The 23,363-nt window shown below is 49.4% G+C and overlaps 2 protein-coding genes across 10 annotated transcripts; one reads left to right on the top strand and one right to left on the bottom strand.

The window, feature by feature from the left end:
• Positions 1 to 389: 389 nt before the first annotated feature.
• On the bottom strand, positions 390 to 23,135 carry LOC120948287 (centrosomin). Of its 9 annotated transcripts, none has more exons than XM_049605301.1 (9): positions 20,547 to 20,687; positions 9,562 to 10,266; positions 7,077 to 7,114; positions 6,358 to 6,623; positions 5,681 to 6,268; positions 4,643 to 4,834; positions 4,444 to 4,488; positions 1,574 to 3,782; positions 390 to 1,479 (listed from the first exon to the last, which is right to left on the bottom strand). In XM_049605301.1, exons 2-9 carry the CDS (start codon positions 9,642 to 9,644, stop codon positions 1,166 to 1,168), a joined length of 3,735 nt encoding a protein of 1,244 aa, XP_049461258.1. In that variant the 5' UTR covers positions 9,645 to 10,266; positions 20,547 to 20,687; the 3' UTR covers positions 390 to 1,165. The 9 variants fall into 9 exon arrangements, with proteins under 9 accessions (XP_049461258.1, XP_040220383.2, XP_040220382.2 ...); XM_040364449.2 differs by having other exon boundaries at positions 7,077 to 7,117; positions 20,547 to 20,686; XM_040364448.2 differs by lacking the exon at positions 20,547 to 20,687 and adding an exon at positions 20,469 to 20,535 and having other exon boundaries at positions 7,077 to 7,117.
• On the top strand, positions 20,948 to 22,682 carry LOC120948289 (uncharacterized). The gene has a single exon (XM_040364456.2). The coding sequence runs from the start codon at positions 21,947 to 21,949 to the stop codon at positions 22,628 to 22,630; it is 684 nt and encodes a 227-aa protein (XP_040220390.2). The 5' UTR covers positions 20,948 to 21,946; the 3' UTR covers positions 22,631 to 22,682.
• Positions 23,136 to 23,363: the final 228 nt, after the last annotated feature.

Here is a 23,363-nt window from a genome sequence, read left to right as displayed (position 1 = left end):
TGCCTGGTCACAAGCACATTGTACCGGACGGCTCCTGTCGATTCCGATCGCCGCCTAACAACTGCAAATGACTCCGATTCCGGTCGACTCCGACTCTAGACGACTTCAAACGATGCCGGGCGACTCCAGACGGCTCAGAACGATTCCGGACGACTCCGGTCTACTCCGACTCCGAACCAGCCTGGGTGACTTCGGACGACTCTGAAAGACTCCGGAAGACTCCGAACGACTCCGGGCGGAATTAGTGGTTCGGATTTTGCCGGAGACGGAATCGGGAGTCGTGGGTTCGCTCCAAAAAGCACATCGCTCAGTCTGTTCAGTACCTTCAGTACAAGATTATTCTTCTACCGACAGTAGGCGTTGACAACAAACAACGGTAGGTACTCAGCTTCTATTATCAAACAATATTATTGGATTTATTTTGTCACCTCCGCCTTCTTGTCCTCCTTTTTTGTCTAATACCGTGTCTCGATTTACAGATCGGACCAATCATGTCGTCGTCCTCACAAATACACACATTATCAAATAACAGTACGCAAATAAGTTAGTCTCACATTCCAGCAGGTTCACATTCTCCCAAACACGTTTTACAGTACGTTACAAACACGCTCGTCGCTCTTGCTGCTGCTGCTGCTGACGCAATTCTCTGACAATCGAAGCTCCTCCTAAACCGCAATAAATCCTTTTTTCTTTCCTATTTTTCAACTGATCTTTCACACACGCCCTCGCTACAGCCTTTTACCTCGCACACCTCTGTCCTCATATATATATATGTACACAATTGTCTGCAAATTCAAACACTTTCCTTTAAACAGTCCTTGGAGGGGGTTCCCTTTTACACAGCGGTTTAAAAATGTATACAACGGTCTAACACACACCCGATTAGACTGAATCGCAACGGAAATGGAATCTGGAATGAGCTTTTTCCCTCTCCCGGCTGTGTTCAGTCCGCCTACTCTGATGTGTTGTCAGTGTATACACCATTGTGGTTTTTTGCTTTCACCTCGCGCACTCATTGCTCTCTTTCTGACATTATACACACTCACATATATATACAAAATTAAATGAAAACACTCCCACTGTTTGTTACAAAAAAAAAAAAAACCGTTGCATTGGTGTTTGTTGTGGCCCTGCCTGCCTGCCTGCCTGCCTCTCTACTCAAAGCTCAATGCTCACCAGCGCCATCGTTGCCCGAATCCAGATTGCGCTGCACCGTCTTCAGCACGACGTTCGTCTTGTGGATCTGCTGCTTCACCTCAATCTCCAGCTGCTTCTTCACCTTGTTGGAGGATTTGATTTTGTCGTACGCAACGGCCAGATAGTGGCGCGTTTTGTTGTACCGATGCATCAGATCCCTGTAGTCGACCTCGATCTTGGCACAGTCGTGATGGATCACCGTCGTCTTATCGACCCCACCACCTTCCTGCTGTTCGCCGCCAGCCGCCCCCTTGGACGATTCTCCACTGCTCTCCGGTTTGACTGAAGCGAAAATAATGACGAAAATAATTAGTTTTCTGCGAGGTACGACGGAGGAACGGAAATGGGTCGAAGATAGGCGACAAACAACACTTACCTTCCTGGTTCGGATTCAATAGCAAGTTGGACATGGATTTCGTCAGTTCCAGCGTTTTGAGAAGGGGACGCTGCTGCGGCGAGGTCGCAAACTTGAGCTCCACGTTCGAGAGCCGGCCGGGATCACTCTCGATGCCGAGATCGGGCGATGAGTTCTCGAGCTGTCGCCGTACACCGGGCGTAATTTCTTCGTCCGTTCCGGACGCTGATTGGTTGCCGCCGCCGGAACCACGTGGACTGCGTGGATGCTGCTGCTGCTGCTGCGTCCGAATGATGGTCTGCAGCTGCTCGTTCAGTGCGTTCTTCTCCACCTTCAGCTGCTCCAGCTCGTCGTGCGCGAAGCCGAGCTCGGTCTCGAGCTGGCGCTTCTCGTTCAGCGCCTTCGTCCGCTCGATCGCTGCCTTGGACGCTTGCAGCGTCGCCTCGTCGAGGCTCTTCTTCATCGCCGCCGCGCTGCGCTCGCAGTCGGCCAGCTGGCGGCGCAGCTGCTCCTCCGCCTCGGCCATCGCGGACAGGTCGTTGTGCGCATCCTCCAGCCGGTAGTGCAGCTCGTTCAGCTCGCGCACCTTCTCCTGGTGGATGTTTTTGGAGATGTAGTTCTGGGCCAGGGCCGTGTCGAACGATTGCTGCTTCAGCTGCAGCTCGTTGCGGAATGATTCGGTGAGGCTCTGGCGCAGCTCCTCCAGCTGCTGCTGCTCCTTCGCCAGCATGGCGTCCAGTTCGCGCCGGTGCCGCTGCTGCAGCTCGCCGTACTCGGACTGCATCGTTTCCAGCTTCATCATGGCCACGCGCAGATCGACCGCCGCCTGTTCGCGCTCCTTGCGCAGCTTCTCGATCAGCGCATCGCGCTGCCGAATGTCGCCCTCGAGCGCCGCCAGCCGTTGGGCGGCCTGTTCAGCCTGTTCCCTGTGCACCGCGGCGTCCCGTTCCCACCGTTCGGACAGTTGGCGCGTTTCGGTCGCTTCCGTTTGCGCTTTGGCGGCCCGGATTCGCTCCCGCTGCAGCTCACTGTCCAGATCGACCAGCTGGCTCTGTACGGTCAGCAGCGTTCCGTTCTTGTCCTGCAGCTCTTTGCTGAGCGATGCGACCGTCTCCTGCAGCTGTTTCATTTCAGCCACGGTTGCGCTTTTCCGCTGCGAGGAAAGACCGGCAGCAGCCAACAATCCGGGTTCGTTGTCTGAGGTGGAGCTCAGTTCCAGCGCAGCAGCGCCCGACGTTGGCGAGCTTAGTGACGCCGTCGGACCGCCGGCTGGACCGTTCTTTTGCCGCAGCAAAGCCGAAGAGCTGTCCTCGAGCCCGATGCGTGCGAGCGAAACGCCCCGATCCGGTTCGGACCACGCTTCCGAGTCGGAAATCGGCTCGATGGGGACGGACTTGCGCTCCTTGCTTTCGCGGCGCCGAGTTCGCTGTTGATGCTGCTGCTGCTGCAGCTGCTGCTGCTCCATCAGCTCGCCCCGCAATGCTTTGTTCTCTGCGCGCAACGTTTCGATCATCTGCTTCGTTTGGTTCAGCCCCCCAAACAGCGCACCATGACCGCCGGTCTGAATGGTCTGTCCTTTCACGTTCGACGCGCGGTTTTCCTTATCGTGCTCGTCGTCCACATCGTCGCCGGCACTGCTGTGCTCGCCATGCTCCAGGACGGCCGACTGATCCAGATAGCCCGACAGGCAGCTCAGCTGCGCCAGACTGTTGTTGTTGGTGCCGATCAGCGAAAGCCCCGTCACCGAGATCGACATGTTGAGGCTGCGCGACAAATCCAGGCTGCGATCGACCGCGTTGCGGATTGCCTTCCGGCTGTCCGTCGACAGCGACCCGATCAGCTCCTTGTTCCGCAGCAGCGAATCGAGAAAGCCGGCCAGCTCCTCGAGCCGGTGCGTCGAGATCGCGCACAGGTCCGCGTACTCTTTGCGCCACTTCTGGGCCTTTTCCGCCTCTTCGCGCGCCTTGATCAGCTCGTCGTTCAGCTGCTTGATGATGATGTTGCGATCGTTCCGATGGTCGCCCGCCCCACCGTTGCCGCACAGCTTGTGGATCAGCGTGTCGTTCTTCTGCTGCAGCAGCTTCGCCCGCTGCACCAGCGCGTCGTACTCGGCCTGGCTGACCGGTTTGCGGTCCTGGTCCACGATTTCGGGCACAGCCAGCGCGGCCACACCAGCCAGGGCGCCCGTTGCACCACCGTTCATGCCGTGCTCGGAGTGAAGTGAAATGTTCTGCAAAAGGATCGTCACGAAAAAAAGTCAATTAGAATGGGGAAAGCAGTGTTGGTGAAAAATGAAACACAAAATTGTTTTTATTAAACAAAACACGTGCACAGCACACTGCTGTTTATATGGATGGTGCAAAGCTTCATACGCGTGATCGTGTACGTGTGTGTGTGTTTGTGGGTTGTTAAATCACTATCACATGATCCAATATTTACACCGGAAGCGCCCAGGCCCGGATTCAGCTCCATCACCGACACACAAAGTTTGCTTCTAATAAATATTACTCACAGTCAATTAATATATTAAACGCATTTTGTCAAACAACTTCAGCACGTTTGGCTAAAATCGTTAATAAAAGAAGGAGCATGTATATGTAAATCTCGTCGGGACACCGGTGTTAAAACGCCCCATCATCATCCTCTTGAATGCCACGAGAGGGATGATTTAACGGCGACTAGCCGGATTTGGACTAGGCTTTCCACCGCGAACGCTTGCCGACTGTTTAAAAATGCAATGCAATTAATGTACAAAAGAGAGCTACATATTAAAGAACGTTCTGTCCCTTCCCGCTTTCTTCTTTGTTGGTGCGAGCGCAATAAAAATTAATGGGTGCGTGCTGCTGCAGAGCTAGAAAAAAACGGTCCAAAAGCGTTTAAAGAGAAAATACCTTTCGGATCGGCGGCTCGCGACCACCGGCGTTCGCTTCTATCGGCTTTTTTCATGTTTTTATCCCGTCATTTTGTAGTAAAAAAAAAAAACAAAAACACAAAAAAGGAAGGAAATGAACGGAAAGATCAACATAAATAGAACATGACGGAATAAATAAATGGATTAACGTCACACGCGCTCGCTCGCTTGTGTCTTACCGAGTTTCGCTTCAGCTTCTCCAGCTCCTTGTCCTGCTCGGTGATGGTTTTGATCAACTTTTCCACCATTTTGCAGGTCTTGGTGCACTCGAGCGTTTTCTCCTTTAGCTTCGTCTCGGTGTCGTCGAGCACGCACAGCTTCTCCGCCAGCTCGGCCCGAATATCAAAGTTTTGCTTCTTAAGTCGATCAATCTGTGGAAGAAACACAAAAAACAGACAAAAAAAAATGATAAAAATGGTAGAAAATGGTGCAAATTCGGTAAACATTGTCTTATATTTCAAAATCCTATTCAGAAAATCGCATTCCAATTGCCAATTTAGACTTTAAATTTAGGCATAGAAATTGATTGCATCGCTTCACAGCTCCGACCGAACTAAACTGCTGGAAAGGTTCAGCTTCTGCAGACACCACTGTACAATGTGGGGCCACTGGTGTGGCAGAGTAGAGTGAGCAGTTTCCATCCAACAGGAAGATGCTTCCCCTTCCTGCCCGAGCCGTGGTTCGATGATAAAGTATTGATTTGCCCATTCGTTAATGACGCGACGGCAGAGCAGTGGGGCGGCAGCGGTGCCAGATTTCGTGAACTTCGTCCTCCTACCTGCGTCCGATGGAGGACGGGGAGGAGGACAGTAGCTCTGCAGCTCGTCACACGGAAGGCAAACGTCCGGCAGATTGAGCTCGCTTTCGCCGGGGCCTTCTGCTGGACCGTTTGTTGAGCTAACTGATTCGACAGTAAAACACCGAACACAGCTACTATCGTGCTGTTCGAGCTGCACTAAATGCATTGAGGTTGAAGTTTGTGCCACTTCTTGTTCGAACAAGAACTTGATCGAGCGATCCTTTCGCCTCTCTAAGAAGCTTGACGAACGTTCGATGCGGGCAGATTCCTTAGGAAAAGTGTTGGTAAGAAAGGCTCTATTTAAATTGTTCTTTCAATTCCAACTACTCAAACTCATGAAGCAACAAACCATTGAAAAACGAAGTATAGAAACGAATAAACAATTAATCCATTAGCTCAGACGACCCCCACGACTTACCTCAATGTTGCTTTGTGGCTTTTCGCTTTCCTCCCGCAGCTCCGCATTCTCGAACCGCAGCTCGCCCAGCTCCATCTCCAGCTGGCTGATCTTGCTCGCCTTCTCCTCGATGATGGCCTGCAGCTGTTCCACCTGGCGGGTGAGCTGCTCGTTACGCTCCTGGCACTGCCGGACGGCGTTCTCCATCTCCAGCACCTTCAGCTTCTCCTGCACGCTCAGCTCGCTGTGCTGCTGCACCGCGTCCAGAAAGTCGAGCAAGCTTTCGCCGACATTGTCCCGCGTCGTCATGCCCTCCTTTCCCTCTTCGGCCGCGTGCTGCTCCTGCTGCTGCTGTAGCTCCGGATCGCCCCGCAAGCTGGTGGACAGCTGCAGCTCACGGTGCTGCTTCTGCAGCTCGCCCGCCATCAGCTCCAGCGACCGAATCTCGGCCTGATGGTTCTCGATGCGATGGTTCAGATCGTTCACCAGCTCGCGGTGCCGTTCCTCCGCCTTCTTGTGGCTTTCCTCCAGCACTTCCATCGCCTTGACGGCCTGGCACAGCAGATCATGCTTGCTTTGCAGATCCTGCCGTAACGATTCTACCTCGACCTGCGAAAAATAAAAAAAAAAACCCGAAAAGGTTAATGGTGCGTTACAACAATCACTCATGCATGGAAAATGGCATCCCGCGAACATACCTTAAGATCGATGTTCTGTTTCAGATAGTTCCCATCGCACGACGTGTTGGACGCGGACGATGAGGTTACACCCAGTCCGCCGGGCGTGTCATTGTCGGTGCAGATGCCCGCCTTCTGCTCGAGGAAGTAAATGCGTAGCTTCAGATTGAAGTTTTCCTTGCGCAGGGTGGAAATTTCCTCCTCGTTGTCGCGCAGCGAGCGCACCTGAACCGGCGAACCGTGACCGGTCAGGGCGTTTATCGAGGGCGAACGGAATCCCATCGCATCTGTTGAATGAAGAGCGAGAGAGAAAAAAAAACGTTACGCATTACAGTGCTACCCAATCAAGTACACATTGAACGAAAGGGGGTGAATATTGCTTCACTGGACGAAGATGCCGTCGCATCCAAAACCATTGTAAACTGCAAACAGAAACACACCAATCAGTTGATGTCGGTTAACATTGTCTGAAGCGAGGTTCGATTTATCTTCTCGTTGTCGCAAAGGCGTGCATTCACTAGAGATCCAGTCCAATTTTCGTTTGGCCCCTGCCATGCTGGTAGTATCCGTGAGTTCGGTGTAGCAACTTTTTCCATAGTAAACAGCAGTGTGGTACTGCTAGCAAAAATGCACTGCCTACTTAAACGGTGTTCACAGTGCATTCCAAACTTTTTTGATTCGAACGTAACGAGCTGTCATCAAGTGGGTTTGACAAAGGTTTTGAAATCAACACTACTTACATGAGTTGTCCATGGTGGCATCCTGGTGTACGCCGGGACTGCTGCAGTAGAAAGAAACACAAAAAAAGGAAAAATAAATTTAGAACGTTAATACCGACGGTGGCATAATGGTAGTGTCATAATCAATGTTTTCCAAAATCTGTGAAAAATTAGGCTTATTCTGAAGATTAAAAAACGATTGTGCTACTAAATAAATCTCTTCTTTTTCAGCTTCCTACAAACACACCCACCGGAGAGCTGCCAAACCAATCTATTTGACACGATCACGTCGTCACGTACGTATAGGGGAGGTTAGTAACACCGATTGGAAAAGATTTATACGCCCTCTCAGGTCAAGACGGGGTGTCTCCCTGTATCAAATCAATTGTTTCCTGCCCACGGTGTGGAACAACATTAAAACAAAAAAAAAACAGATCCACATTTTTATGGTCTGATTGATGCTAGCGATCGTTCGTCTTGATCCATTGAGTGCAGCCGCAGACAGCCTGAGTGGGTGTAGCACAAACATACATATGCTTCTATAATGCTACCACAGAATCATTCGTCTCTTCAACCGGCCGTAAATGATTGTGTTATAGCGAGGAGCAGGCAACGCATACGATTGGGAGTGTTGGATCGGAAACGATCTATTTCTACCTTTAAAAATATTTGGAGCTACATATAATGATTGTGCTCTCCCCCCCCCCCCCCCCCCCCCCCCATTTGATTGGCCAATTCCATTTCCATCACGCACCCACACGGCCCACCCGAAGGTGACTCTCGCGTATGATGACCGACCGACCGACTGACTGACTCAGACTGCTCCTCCTAGGGTGGTGGGTGGTGTTTAAACTACAAAATTGCATCACTTTATAACACTTGGGCCGGGGGTACGTTCGTGCTTGTTCCTGTGGGTTATAATCATTCCACTGGCCAATGGGACCAGCGTTAAGATAAACAACACTGCCTGCTGCCTGCCGGGCCAATAAACGGAACACACAGATGACCTACATGCCGACCCGCCAGACGGGTGTGTGGTGTGTGTTTGAGAGTTGATGATGATGATGCTGCTGCTGACGCGGCCGTTGTGTGCTATACTCTTGAACCTAATTAAGATTACCAGCACAGAGCAATAGGAACATTTTTATCATCACTCTCACATACAACTACCATTTCCTATCCTCTCTAGCTGGTTTGAATTGAGCCAAAAGTGAGGCGCTAATTGTATACCGCAAACTTCCCTGTCTGTCACGCATGGCCGTATTCATTAGGATGCATCATTAGAGCAGGCAGTCCCGGCCGTTGCACTTTTCAATGTCGTCGGCTCAGAAGGACAGGCTGGGCCGGATGTTTGATATACTAATCATTACCGTCCACGATCATTGAAGTTGGCGCATTGATGGGAGAAACCGAGCCGGCAAATCTTACAGCGTTGACTGTGCCATTTTGATGATGCATTGCTCTCTGTTGCCTCTTCCTCGTTCTCTCTTTTTTTCTACAGAAATCGGGGTACGCCGTACACGATCGTTTATCATTTGACAATATGATTTCATCAGCACACAACTGCACCACATAAAGCACGGCCAATTGAGTCAATTAGGAGCCTTTACGAACTTTGGATGGGACACGTGGCGTCCAGCGGCACGAATGGTTCGCGTTAGCGGTAGCATTCGTAGAGCTATGATAGAGCTATGATAGAGTTGTGTTACTGAAATTTAAAGGAGCCAATTTAATCGTTCCTTAAAAACAATCAAAAGTAATTTCAACTTTGATGTTTCTATTCTCCTCTATCACGGCTTTTGCGATCAATAATCGCTCAAAGGTCGCATTGTTCTTGCTTCAGTACGTAGGGCAATATTTACATTTGATTAGAACTAATTCCATTTCGCTATTAATGCCAAGGGAAACACACAAACATATGCCCAATAAACGTGCTAAGCTAAGTGATGCTAGTCGTTCCCTGAACCCTGAGCCCTCACTTAACTGCTCGACTTCGGCTTTAGTGACCCTCATACATTTAGCATTAGTTTGGGAAGTGTTCCTATTTCCTAAACACGCTTCTCCCATTAAACGATAGTAAAAGTGCGTGCCTTAAGAACATGAGTGCTGCAAAGATTCCGCAATAATGCTTGGGACCTGCTCGGCAGAACCACTGCATTCATTCATTCGTCTACTTAACACGCTTATCGGAGCCGGTGTTTTAGGTTTTTGGTTGAGCAATTTTTGGTTCTGTTTTGGTGCGTACGAGCGTTTTTCGTACGAAGCTTTAGCGCTTAGGCCCTTTTCCGTTATCTTAAGTGGTATGGTGGCAAAGATCCACATGTGCGCCACATAAAAAGGGAAGAATTTTAAGAGCTAATGCAACTGAAAGATTTCCCCCCATCGACTACCCAAAACCATTCACATTCGCTAGTTTTAGGTCAATTTCCAGCCATGCTGCCCCGTCCGTCATCATAACTGGCTTCGTTCGGCGATGATGATCACACTCCCCGCCACCTTCTCTTACCCGAATCCAGTGCCGAACGCTGATCGTCGGTTCGGCGTGGAAGCTGCCGTCCGGTTGGGCGTGTATTTGAATATTCCAGACATCGCGCTGCTCTATCACTCTATCACACTCGGGGGGTTTGTTTTCGTTTTACTCTTCCTCCCACCGTTGGGCACCTGCTTGTGCTCGCGCGCTTTGGTTTCTGGACACTTTTCTTTGGCACATAAAAAATGATACCCCTTCGGGAAGTGGGCACCTCTAAACACAAGTTTGAATTTGCTTTTCCGGAAGCTCCGGCTTTCTCTGCTCCCTGCAGATCTTCTAAACCAATCACAGGCACACACAACAGCATCGGCAAGCCAAGCCGTGCAATAACAGTGTCTGTAATGCACCTGCGGAGCTGTTCACCTAAACACAATGCTGCACGAACACACACAACACCAGGCCCAGCGGAGCGGCTAGCAGCCGCGAAGCAGACCACACGTCGTTGCCTTCCCCTTTCTAAACCGAACCGTTTTTAACGATCATTTTCGGCACCATCCGGCGGCAGTGCGTGTGCCGTGGTACCTGGGAAACGTGTTAACTGCTGCACCGGTGGAAGTCATCGTTCATCGTTTTCAAAGCTGGCTGTTCATTCCGCGCGAACTGCAATATTACACACACACTCATACATACACACACGCCTTACACTTTTCAGTTACACGCAGAACAACACACTATACGAAACTATAAATAGAATAGACCGTTAAAAAATCAGCATATGTATGGCACGTGTGTTTTTCAATGAAATTAAACCGAACCGCGCTATGCGGATGTGACGCGATCGCACTGATCGCATTTCGTATTATGGGGTGCGCCCGCTTGGGGCGTTTTGTGGTGGAGGCGCCTGGTGGTGGAGATACCTTGGTGGGCGATTATTTTCTTAACGTAGCACGTGGACGACCGCTCATCAACTTTTAATGAGACGCGTGGGGGGGTTGATGGTGGTATTTATTTTTCCTAATGATAAATATCTAATTAACGAACAGTGTAAGGGTGGTGAGGGGTGGACATCGGACACTACAAATCATAGCTTTTCTTGTAGAGGAAACTCGACATACATTCGTAACGTTTGATAGAGATTAGATAATTAATAGACGTTTAATAATGAGCAGACACAGTTTTGAGGAAAAATAACATATTTCTTACTTTACCAACATTAACGAAATTCTTTTTCGAAAAAAAATACAAAAGAAACCGTTTTCATCACATTTGACGACAGGATGCAGTGGATTTACAAACATTTCAATCCAATATCCAAGCTAGTCCGACGGATGATCGTCTAACTCGATCGTTTATTTCCTGCAGATCAGCTGTCATCAGCGCCGGAAATGAAATGCAAACACACGGCAGCAAAATAAAACCAAATACAGTTGATCTCGCAAAACAACTATTAAAACCAAAAACAACACCGTAGGAAAGCAATATAGCTCCCGTCGCTCTTTCATTAATAAAATGAAGCAATATTATACAAAATTATACAAAAAAAAAAAAGAATTTGTCTCTAGACAGTGCAAGGAACACGATGAAACCCACACCCCAAGTGCAAACGTCCATATGTCGGAGCAAGTCGGTGAACCAGAGTCGCGCGCGGTTTGTTGTTCGCGATCACTACCCAAAGAACCTCCTCCTCTGTACCATCACAATGTTCCCACCGCCTTCTGAGATGTGAATTGCTGCTCTGTCTCAACCGAACTCAGCCCCTTGCGCCGTCGTCGTCATCGTGACCATGTTTTGCATGCATGTATAATAAAGCAGCAGCAGCACAGATCAAAACAGCACCAGAACCGCAAATCAACAAATCAGAGCGCCATCCCTGCCTTCACTCATCCCTTTTTCTCTCGATGGATGATTTCATCGAACATCATCACATTTTACCCCGGGACAACGGCTCAACAAGCAACCGCGTGTTTGGAACGCGTAAAAAACATTGTTCGGTGTTGCACCACGCAGGACTATAATAACATCGAAATGTTTAACTAAGCCAGAAGCGGCGACCAGTACACAATGAGGCAGAGAGAGATAGAGTGAGATATTCAAGGCCTACTACAGTTGCTAGTCAGTAATGAACCGAAAATGAGCACATATTCTGCACGTGTTGAAATACGGCAAAAGACACATGTTACGCGGCGGGCACGTATGACGTGTATCAGGGAGTTTTCCACCAAACGGGTGTACGGAGATAGTGCTGCTAAAGAAAAATTAGGCCAAAAGGAAAATCCCTACCAAAACTTTAATGTGTTTACATTACACACGTGTCGATCAATTAGCTGCAGGACCGAAACACAATCCGTAACTACTGCTGCTGCACTTTAACTCACTCCCGCCGGAGGAAATAGCAGCACCAAAATCAACAACAGCGAATAATAATGATGGATTTAACACAGTTGCATCTTTCAACACAACGAACTCTGCTAGACGCGCTGCTGCCCCCCCTGGTGTGTTCTCACCAGGCATCCATTTGTGCGGCGCAATCAATCCATATTTTCTGACCTTCTAATGCTTCCGGCGTTGAAGGGAAAAGGAGCGAAGGAACTGGACCCATACACTCACCGGGAGGGATGGTTTTTAGTGTTTTTTTTCCGACGGAATCAAACTCGACTCTTGTGGATGACGTAGTGGAGCGGTTCTCCTTGGTAGTGGTAACCATAACACCCCATCCTACAGGCCCACACCACACCACGTACATTCGCTCAAAACCACATAGGTTGCTTTGTTTTAATACATTCATGAACGACTTTTAGCGTTGGAAATTATACCGAATTTTTTGCTTTGTTGCCACAGAAAAAGAAAAAACAAAATCCTTCACAGTGGAAAACACATTGAATCATTTCCCGTCTCAAACTCACACGCTTTACCTTCGCCTTTGTTGTGTGTTGTTCGGGGGGAGGGGGCCGTACTGTTCTCGCCACAGCTACGCCGCCACCGCCATTCCGTCGTTTATTTTCGGGTTTCAATGTTTGCACCAAGCGTACATTGGCTCTCGGTGCGTCGATTGAACATTGGACCCCGCCGGGGGCATACTCAACCCGAGCGACTGCAACGACTGGTACTGGTACTACCTACTACACTATACTGCTGTCCCGCTGTTTCCTCTTCTGCTTGATGCCACCGCACGGCAAAAAACTTCAAACGCCAAGACAAATAACAAGAAGTTTGAGTTAGAAATCAAGCTGCTTCGGGGTTGTGTTGTACAACACAGTCACCAACCAGCACGCCGTCGTACCGTTGACTAGCAGGCGATACCGTTCGGGAAGCGTTAGAACTGGGTCACAAACGGTGTACGCAAAGGATCTCAATGCGGCACACCGAGAGCCCCTGTCATCATAGCAGCGGGTGAGTTACCTGTATGTTTTTGTGGTCTTCGTCGTCGCCAGCAGGAACACTAACTGGCACGAAGAGCCTACAGACCCCGTCCCGTCGAAGGATGTCCGCGCGCACCATGAGCGCACTCGCTGTGCGGGCGGTGCGGTGGAATTTGTTTACAGGTTGCACCAAAGCCATGGCAACCCGACTGGCCGACGAGCCAGCAGTCGGTTACGATGTTGGCTCCACTATGGGTGTGTTTTCATGTATCCCCTTTGAAAGCTTGAGAGGTTAACATTCGTAAACATTCGTATTTAGCTTTTAATGCCGAAAGATTTGTCCCTGTGTCGCTGTGTGTGTCCAACGGGAACTAATCCGCGTCGTACCAATGGTTCGCCCGTAATCCAACATTCAGATTAAATGCTGCTTCCGCGCCTCCCATTCGACCTTGCACGAGTCACACGCGCCAAATGGAGAAGTTATTGATCCCGAATTCAATTAGTCAGATTTGCTGCTGCGCTCCGGGGCTTGCTGTTGTTGTTGTTGTTGCTTTGGCGGTGGCCTTTCGGGCGATCGGTCGATGCCGACCCGTTGAAGGTTATGGCATTTCAATGGTCCGAAAATAGTAGCCGTTACGTTGCTGCTGCTGCTGCTGCTGGTAGTAGTGTGATGCAGTGCGAGCAAATTGAACAACTTTGCCGGCGACTGCCAAAACGAAATATGGCCCAAAATATCGGCATTACACAAATTACCCTGCTCGCGATATGTATGATGTGCAATCATTGATTAAGTTTGGATGCAATTTAACACGAAACACATTAAAAATCGCGATAAACGGCAAAAAATGTGCTTAAATATTCAATAAAATTGATATCCAATAAGAATCTAATTGGAATGCTCTGCCAGACGCTAGACGCATTGGCTTGTCGCCGTTTTTAGTACAACTCAATGTCTAGACAGGTCTGCCACTACCACACGCCGGGCATTTGCTCTGTCTCGAATCTCGGTTGTAGTAAACAAAATGCAATTTATTGAAAATCGTACATTCGCTTTGACCAGCGCAGACAAACAGCGGCACATAACACAACTAAACCGGTTGAAATGTTTACAAGCATTCGCACGAGAGCGATCTTCTTCGAGGTTTGCCGCGCCGTGGTGGCGTGTCTTGGTATTAAGGGAACTCTCGTCGCTACCGTGATACCTTTCGGCAGACACTACACACCTAGTAGTGGCTCTGACCTATCTACCGACTTGCGGTAATTCCTCACCCGAAAAAACACACACACACACGCAACCCCTTATACACCCTGGCCGTAGTTGAAAACGTGACGCGACGCATTGCTTAAAACTACGCCACGGCACGGCGACACGTTGGCGTGAGAACTTTGAAACATACTTGTGTGTTGAACTATTTATTCCCTTTGGCACAGCAGATCAGGGTGCCGGTGGGGGGGTTGTTAGTATCCGCCTTCGAGAAGTGTCTATGGCACCGGTGCTTTGTAGGTTGGCCCTTGGTAGGGGGTAAACGTGTGCGATTAATGGGTTGATTTAATGCTCCAATATTCAGCAGATGTAAAACAAAAACCACTCCAATTAGGATCGTGGGCGATCGTCGACTGCCAATTTTGTCACCTCTATCGTGAACTCGATTAGCACCACATGCACCACCAGTGTGTGTAAAAGACGTATGTGTGTTTGTTTTGTTGTTAATTTCCTTAACTGCGCGCAGCACATACTGCTCCAACACTATTTGCATATTTGTTTCCTCTTCATCCGAGCGCTGTGTGACCATAACGTTGGCCGTAATAAAACGTCGTTGCTCTTCAAGGGGGAGCGCTACGATCAATGAATGCACAGCAATATCGAGCGAGGTGAGGCGAGGCGTAATTCAATGTGGAAATAACTTCAATGTGGGCCCACGTGGGTGCGCGATGCGCAGAAGTGGGCGCAGCAGCAAAGCTTGACGCAGTGTAACACTTGAGGGGGGCCTGGCAGTACGGCATTGGGTGCGCAGCAGTCCGGCCGAACAACACAATTAGCATTCAATCGAATGCTACACCTTACTGTGAGGTGCATGTGGATGTGTGTGTGTGTGCCTGTCTGATCAAACAAAACTGTCCACCGGCGTGTGTTCCAGTGACTTCGATTCAATTTTGCATCCGCACGCGAGATTAGCGTGCCACGTGTGCAGCGATCCACGCAGTCCAGCAGGCAGGCCGAGTGCGCAGGGGATGATAGATTACGCAACACGTGTTCGAGCGATCGTGTCGTTTGTGCCAAGAATTTCTTCAAAGAGACCGACAGAGTTTTTCATGCCTGTGTGTGTGTGTGTGTGTGTCTCGATCTTCTTGAAGACGGTTCTTTGCTGGTGACTGTTCCCCCTGTTGCTGTAATGGAGAGGAAGATACGTTAGCGATGGATACTGCCGTGGCGTGTACTTAGGACTACACGAGACATAGGTTCCTCTCCGCGCCCGGTACTGCAAGGGGTACTGTAAGATCTCGTTAACTTCAAGTGTAGTATATTCTGACCATCGGAACCCCGGGGGGAGTACCCGGGGATGATAGTACAAGACCCCAACACCCCGACACGCAAGCTACGCAATGCTAGGTGAGGTCGTGGATGCGCGCGAACACACACCAACCGGCACCAGTGAAGGTAGATGTCTCGTCGTGCACTACCAAAAACTCAAAGACACCCGGCACGGCACTGACGGCATGGGGAGGATCGGGAGAGGAAGTTGTGTGATGATTTAATTTTAGACATCTCGCACCGAATATCTTGCGTCCACGCAGCACAGACTTCCACACTCGCGTCGTAACCAGAACAGATCGCTGTGTGATCGCGTTAGCCGTAAAACCGTGTGCGTTGGAAAAATGCAATAAACAGCTCATTCAATGTGGAGTTTTTCGATTCAATGGTACGCACATACAGGGGATGGGGAGAGTGGGGGACTACTTTTCCTTCGAGATTCCTTGAGAAGTCGTCACCGTGTGTACCACCACGACCACTCCACACGGGAGAGGAGTTAGATTGAAACAACCAAACACGCGCGCTACACACACTCACTATCGGATAGGTGCAAATCCCACTAAATTCCAGAAGGGAGTGATCTAGAGTGAAGATCGCGCGTCACGCGTACGATTGGGATGGATGAGAAGGTTTTATCTTTCAACGGCTACGAATTTTACGCTAACGCGTGATGCATTCTGGCAGAGTTTGGAGGGTGGAAGTTGCATGGGAAAATGGAAGACGATCGGACGACGCACATGGCAAAGAAATGTTAAGTGCATCATCCAAATTTATCGCCACTATATGTGAGCTGTGACGACGTCTACCCTCTTCCAAAGAAGAGAGAACGAACAGTTTGATTTAAGTGTACAGAGAAGTAGCGCGAAGATCCATCCACGCAGGATGTTCCAAAACAAATCCTTGGTTTCAGATTTACGGCAAACTAAACCCCAAAAGTGACATTCTGGTGCAGCGGCGGCTTTGGGCTCTGATAATTTGTTTTTGATGTTTTGATAATAGATCCGGAGGCGGCAGCTTTTGTTTAGAAACGGATCTGGGGAGGGGGGCTGTGGTGTGCTATAAATATCGCTTCCAGCGAGTGAAGGGAGATGATCATCATCATCATCAGCATGCTGCTGTGTTTACATTAACTTTTATGGAACGTAGCGCGCGCGGGTGTGCAATATTTCCAAGGTGCAGCTGTGTACGAAGGCTAAAGCAATTCCCACCCGGAGAATGTTCCGAAAATATAACCCTGAGACGTGCGAGGTTTGAAATACTGCATCCCGAGCGGGGGGAGAAGTTCTTCCGATACCAGTTGCGCTCCTTTGGGACGCTTCGCTAGAGACAATTTAATCTAAATTCTTCAGGAACTATCAACAACGATCTACGCGAGACGTTACCCACGTGGTGGCTTTCATCTCAGAATGTAGCAGTTGTGTGTATAATTTATACTTTGTTGTGATTGGCATTCCGGCAGGCAACCCATAGACACTCTTCCGTCTCCCGGCATTGCAAGCGGAGCCGATATATCCGTTGCTACACGGACGGTGTCGATGGACTCCCACATCGTGCCGGTGGGGTGATCGTTCGGAGCGCACAATAGATCACACTTTTGGTGGATAGGCAGGCCAGGCCCAGGAAGTGAGGCAACATCTCGAACAAACGACGACGACCATGGTGGCGATATGACAGGGCCTCCTCTCCCCTTCCATTCTTGTTCGCTCCGGTCCGGTCGGCTTGGAGGCGTACCAAAAGCGCCGACCGGCAGCACACCACCACCGTATGGCGTTGTTATTTTTAAAAGATTGTTTCCTCTTCTTCAAAAAACTGCCCCACACTGTCGATCAAAACCTCATTCTCGCTCTTCCTAGCTGACGATGGCGGAGGGTTATTGGTTGTGTGATTTTTTTCGTCTCTTCCTGATGTGATGCTGGTGAGTACGTGCTTGAGCACCAGCAACTTGTGGGCCATATATATCCTCCATATATAGAGGGGGGGAGGGGGGTGGGAGCAGAGAATTTGAAGATCCGAAGCTCTCCAAGCATCTCGCGTTTTATTTTTCTCACTTTTCCCTGGAAACTCTTACGACAGCAGCACACCACGATGAGGGCCTGTGATGCGTGTGTGGCGTCGTGCCGGTGTCATTGGATAGGTAGTTTCCTGTCACCGGGGTAGCAGGTAAGCGGGCGCGGGCACACGAAAGGGAAAGCCAACAGGACCGCACACCGAAAATACGCCACGGTTTTGGTTCGGAAGATCGCACGAGGATCGCACGTTGAAGTGTGCCTTTGAGCTCGAGCAGCAACGGTACATTTATCCGTCGAATGGCGCGCGTCGTCGTGCCCGGGTTGGTGTTTTCGTTGGTACGTTCTCAGGAAGGTTCTAATTAAATCACGGCAAATTAATTGCCACGACTCGGTGCATCCAAGGGTGCGGTACAGTAGGTCGTTTGCACCGTATAAGGGATCTTAGAGGACTCACTTTGGAATATAGAAAAGAGTTAGAGCGTTGTTAGCTCCGAGCAGTACCCGGAGGCATGATGCATGCGAATAGGAATAGATTGTTGCATCTGTCAATGTTCTTTTAACAAGCAACTCCAACAACACAACCCATTATAAACGCTTAAATATTTATAATACCTCCCGATACTTCCTTGCCTTCCAAACGTCTGGATGTGCAAAAATGTTAGCTCATCATACCAAAAATAGAACTTATCGGCACGATCGCCGAGCTCCAAAACTGCCGGACATGGTCCATTCCCCCCCTCATGTGAGGGTCATCTGTTATGGCGTGTTCTTCAAACCATCTCCCCAATCTCACACACACGCAACAAACTGTTCCACATTTTCCACCATAGAAAGGAAAACCTTGACCACCAACAAAGCACGATGCGCCGCACTCTGGCACCAAAACTCCCCCAGCATCCCCCACGGCCACCATTATATATACCAACTCCAAGGTTTATGGTCCCTATTCTTCGGCATCGCATTGGTTTTGTGTCGTGCCTGTGTCCTAAATGCGTTTCGAGCACGTACACAAACCGATGGGGCGATTAATCGGAGGCAAAGGTACAGCATATGCAGGGGCTAAGGGTAAGGGTACAGCACCGGGTAAGGGATTCGCCTTTAGGAATAGGATTTACTGCAAGAGCAAATACAAATCTAGCCGCGCTCTCAACGGCTCACCACCAACCATCGATGACTCATCAATAAACACGCCGCACGCGTGTGTGTGTGTGTTTGCGACCGTTGTTTGGCAGAACCCCGTTTTAGCTACGCGCTCATGGCATGCTCGAGAACGAGACCGTGATCTGATCAGACCGCACCGTCCGTTACCACCAGCAGGTTGTGTAGTTGCAGCCGATTGGCACTTTATCTGCAATCTTAGCAAGCACTTTCTTCGACCAAAGATAAGCAATACAGGCGCACTGACACAGATGATTATTGCAGATAGGTTTCTTTATCTTTGTGGACACGACCGTCACGACGACGAGAGCAGAATGCAAATTACGACGCACTTGTGGGGAATAATAACGCGACTGAACACATCCGAAGAGGGGACCGTTAATCCATTAGCGTTTGTGCGACCACGAGGGTAGACGAATTTGATGAAACTGCAACTTAAGATAGCCGAATGCACAGGATGTATTTATCAGTTTATTTGCTCAACTTCACAAACACACACACACACACACACAAACTCTGTTTTTCCTTTGATATTTGCACAAACAAGCAGTTCCGTTTTGGGAAAGCAAAGATAAAATTTGCTACACATTGAAGAATCAACACTGTGACTGTGTTTTTGTTTACAGTTCAACGCGTTCATATTGTAGGTCGCCTCATCCAAAACTGAGGCATGATTTTTATATGAATTTTGAACTTTTTCAATCGCTCACATCGCCACTGTGTGGTAGTTTAATGAGAAGCGAACACTACACGCTTACACTAAGCACGTTTCCCTTGTTTCTGCGTCGTAATAATTGTGCCAGAATACACTTTTTTTAATTAGTTTCGCGTGTCCACTACACTACTGTCCATCTGCCGAGAGGCTGCCGCAGGGGGAAGAGGTGACGTATCCGGAGGGAAGCAAAAAGAAAAGACACGGCCATACTGTCATGTATGCATGGGACACGTTGCGGGGGACGAGAAAACGGTTTCCCACCCAACGGTTACTACGATCTGCGCATGATCGGTGCATGCTGACCGCGGGGTGATTTCAAAGTGAGAGAAAGAGAGAGAGAGATAAGTAGATATTGTTGTTCACTCTTCATCATCCCGAAGAAAGACGTTCCGCGAGAGCAATCAGGCAGGCAGGCCGCCAGCATCCTGGCTGCGCTTCCCCTTTGGCCACCAACCCTCTTTCCGTACGTACTAATTCCATCACCAACACATGGGCAATCACAAAAAAGGGGGCAACAATTGGATAAGCGCTTGACGGGCGTTGGGTTTTAGCGAGAGTTTTTACACTTTCTTAAATTTACACTAGGGATTTTTGTAAACAGCCGTACACAAGCTGTTCATTTTTCAAGCACTGTGGACGGACTATGTTCTGTCTTTGATTTGATTCATTTTCAAGAAATCGGACCACCCTTTGCTCCACAATACAATAAACCCCTTTGATGGAGAAGATTCTAAAGAGGCTGTGGGGCGAGCATTCAACAGAAGCGTGTTCGCACACCACAGCGTTGGCCATGATTTATGGACATTATCGTCCAACGCACACTACGCTACACACCACATGGAGCATAGTTTTTTTTCTCTCTCTCACAGTGACAAGTTAAGGGAGCGACGATAAAAAAGGGGAAGTTATCTAATTTCACAATCAAAAAAACCACCAACAACCCCCATTTCTCCACCACCAACACACCCATTCATTCGGTCCGTGTCCCGCACACACACAGATTTCCGCCTGATTGACCACAACAATGACCGTTTGTTATTTTCATCTTGCCGTGTTCACTTAGCATAGAACGGAAACGCATCGAACGCCTTTCTGTGTGTGTTATTGAACTTCCGAAAAGCGCCACCAAAAACACCACAAATGTATACTTTTTCACTAAAATAGCACACCGAAAGGAACGAAAAAACGCGGTAATAAATGCAACCGATCAGCACCGATACGTTAGAAATTTTACAAACACAACCAACCCGAACATTGAACCGAAATGATGCGAAAGCGTGGGTCCAACGACACACTGGAGGTAGGGTTGCGTTCACGGGGTAAAACTGAGCGCGTGTTCCCGCAACTACGCGCGCACGCTCGCGATCCGTACTTCAGAGATTTCACGTGAATACTAAAATCAACGGGCAAACGACGTTTGCACGAGCCAGCATCGCTGCCGCCGCCGTCGTCTTGAATGGCGTGCGTGTATTGGAATGACCGGGATAGATAAACCGTGTGTGTGTGCACGGTCGTGTGTGTGCCAGAAGAGAGAAGACGGGCGCGAGACAAATTCGATGACGCTCCCTGAACTACCGCACGAAACACTACCACCAATACTACCACACACACACACCGCCCGTGGAAGGAACAAACGCCGTTCCTGTGGCGTCGCTGTGCGGTGACCTATGCACGTTGTTGCTCCGCTTGCACGATGCACAGAGCACGACGGGAACATGCCGCTCCTACTCTCTCTTACCAATGCGAAGACGGCAAAGATGATGCTCTCGTAGCATAAAAAAACGGTGCTCAATGTGCAGCGGGAAAGAGCTGTGTCTTTTAGGGGCCCCGCAAGGGCTGTACGCTGCAAACGCACGGCAGCGCGCGTGCAATGACGCGGTTCAAATGTGCAACAGATGTGATCGAGCGTGTCAAAGGGAGAAGGGAAAAAGGGCGCGCACACATACACACACGCATACCTTCGTAGCGGGTACAGTCCCAAAACATTTGGGTTTGGGCTGGAGAAAATGAAGCGGAGGACGGTGAAGCAGCAGATAACCATGTGCTGGATCGGATTGGATTGTGTTTGTGTGTGTGAGAGAGTGAGACCCCGGCAGCATAACTAGCACGTGGGTAATCGGATGCGCCCTGCGATCTATCAGCCGGCTGCCGGGCGAGATTCAGGGCGATAGGGCTGCTGCGCTCTCGGAGATGGAACGGAAAAGCCTCGAGTGCGGCGAAGGAAAAGGATCCTTGAGGCTTTGTGTTTGGGTCCCCGTTCCAGGTAGCAGAAGGAAACAGGAAGTTCGCCGCCTTTAGAAATGCGTTTCCTTTGCACAACAGATGTTTTTCCTTCTTCTAGTTTCTTGGCCGCTGATTAGACTATTTTCTACACCATTTTACGCATGTGGCGGACATGTGATGAACAGCCGTTGTATTGTTTAATTGAATTCACAAGGTCGAATCACTCACATTTTGTAACCAGCTTGAATTGTATGTACAGAATAAATGAAAAAAGAAACTGATTTTTCCAATTTTCAACAACAATTCCCATCGCCAAGCACGGCCTACTGAGCGAAAAAGGAGTTGCTCAGTTTAAAAAGCAAAACATAGCTACACAGGCGTCCCGCACTACACCTGTCAATGCTATCGTCGGCTAGGGGAAGAGATGAGCAGTTTGAGAGTAAAGTGTGTCTTCTGCGGATTGATAATCGATTGCCAGCGTGAAGACACGGCCAAGCTGCTGGCACACCTGCGGAACGAACATTCGGAGATGGGTAATCATAAACCGACGGCAGTTACCACTTCCAACCGCTCGAAAGCACATCCAGCGCAGCCGGCAGAAAAGGCGGAGCTGGAAGAAGGCAGCGATGCGTCGTTTGCTGAAAGCATTTCCGAATCGGAAGAGCTACTGCACCGGGAGCGAGTTGGAACAGGAACGTCAAGCGATACTTCCAGCAAGAGCAACAGCTCGGAAGGTGCAGAAACTATTCCACCGAAACGTAGTACACGACCCTTGCATGTTTCGCTCGAGTCACAGCGCTCGGTGCTGTACCAAACATCGCTCAGCTGCTGGCGCCCGGGAGGCAGACCCGTCTGCTGCCCGGATTGTGGCGCACATCAGGTACCGATCGTTCGGTCGCACGCAACCGGAGCAACCTGGTCGTCGACGGTCGCTTCCTGCTTTCTCTTCTGCTGGCCGCTGTGCTGTTTGTCGTGGTTTTTCTCCGAACCGGTCAGCGAATATCTGCACTGTGCCCGGTGCGATCAGCTGTTGGCGAAGCACGACATCAAAGCGGAACGTGTCTCGCCCAACTATGCAATGCTTGACCGCGTTGAGGATCAATTGTAATCGAGCGAAATGAAGGGCTACTGCGCGAGGGGCAGGGAAACATTCGTCTTCTTGTAATAAACAGTGCCTTTGTAAATGGTTTACTCACGTTTGTTCGGCGAAGCTGGCCAAGCATTCCTTCACTTGGCTGAGCTGACTTTCGTCCAGCGAGGTGCTGAGCTTCGGTGCACCGGTGCTCATCTTGCGTGCCCTGACGGTGGATGATGGGTCGAAACACACACACACTTTTCACGAAACGGCCAGCAGCACTACCCACCGGGCGGCAGACGAAAATTGGATGCTTTGCGTAAAACAACCGCTTCACCTCACAAGCGCACGGTGGTTTTGCGACAGTACGAAAATAACACTACCCTTTTTGAAAATGCCGAACACTACTGCTCGCGGGCGTACCGAGCTAGATTGGTGTCGTTTGTGTCTCGTTCTACAAAACTTGGCACAGAAATCACTTTACACAAAACACGAATTACAGCAACAAAGATGAAACAGACAGAATGGCGGACTTGCCGTTGTTGTTTGAAAAAATTCGGCTTCTGTTTGACGTTCGCGCTTTGTTGATTTGTTCCGCACAGTGGGTGATTGAGGTGCAAGCTGTTGGTCAAATTTCAATCGAATTTTAAATTCTTAACGGTATCTAGGTTTTTCGAGGAAAGTAAGTTTGCGAGATGTGAAAAAGAAAGCGAAAAATGTTTTTAACTTATGGTGAAGCAACCAACAAAGAATTTTTCACGATTGA

Source organism: Anopheles coluzzii, chromosome 2 (genome assembly GCF_943734685.1).
Source record: "Anopheles coluzzii chromosome 2, AcolN3, whole genome shotgun sequence".
Lineage (NCBI taxonomy): Eukaryota > Metazoa > Arthropoda > Insecta > Diptera > Culicidae > Anopheles > Anopheles coluzzii.
Note: the sequence above shows the minus strand (reverse complement) of the source record. Positions and strands in the feature narration are given on the sequence as shown.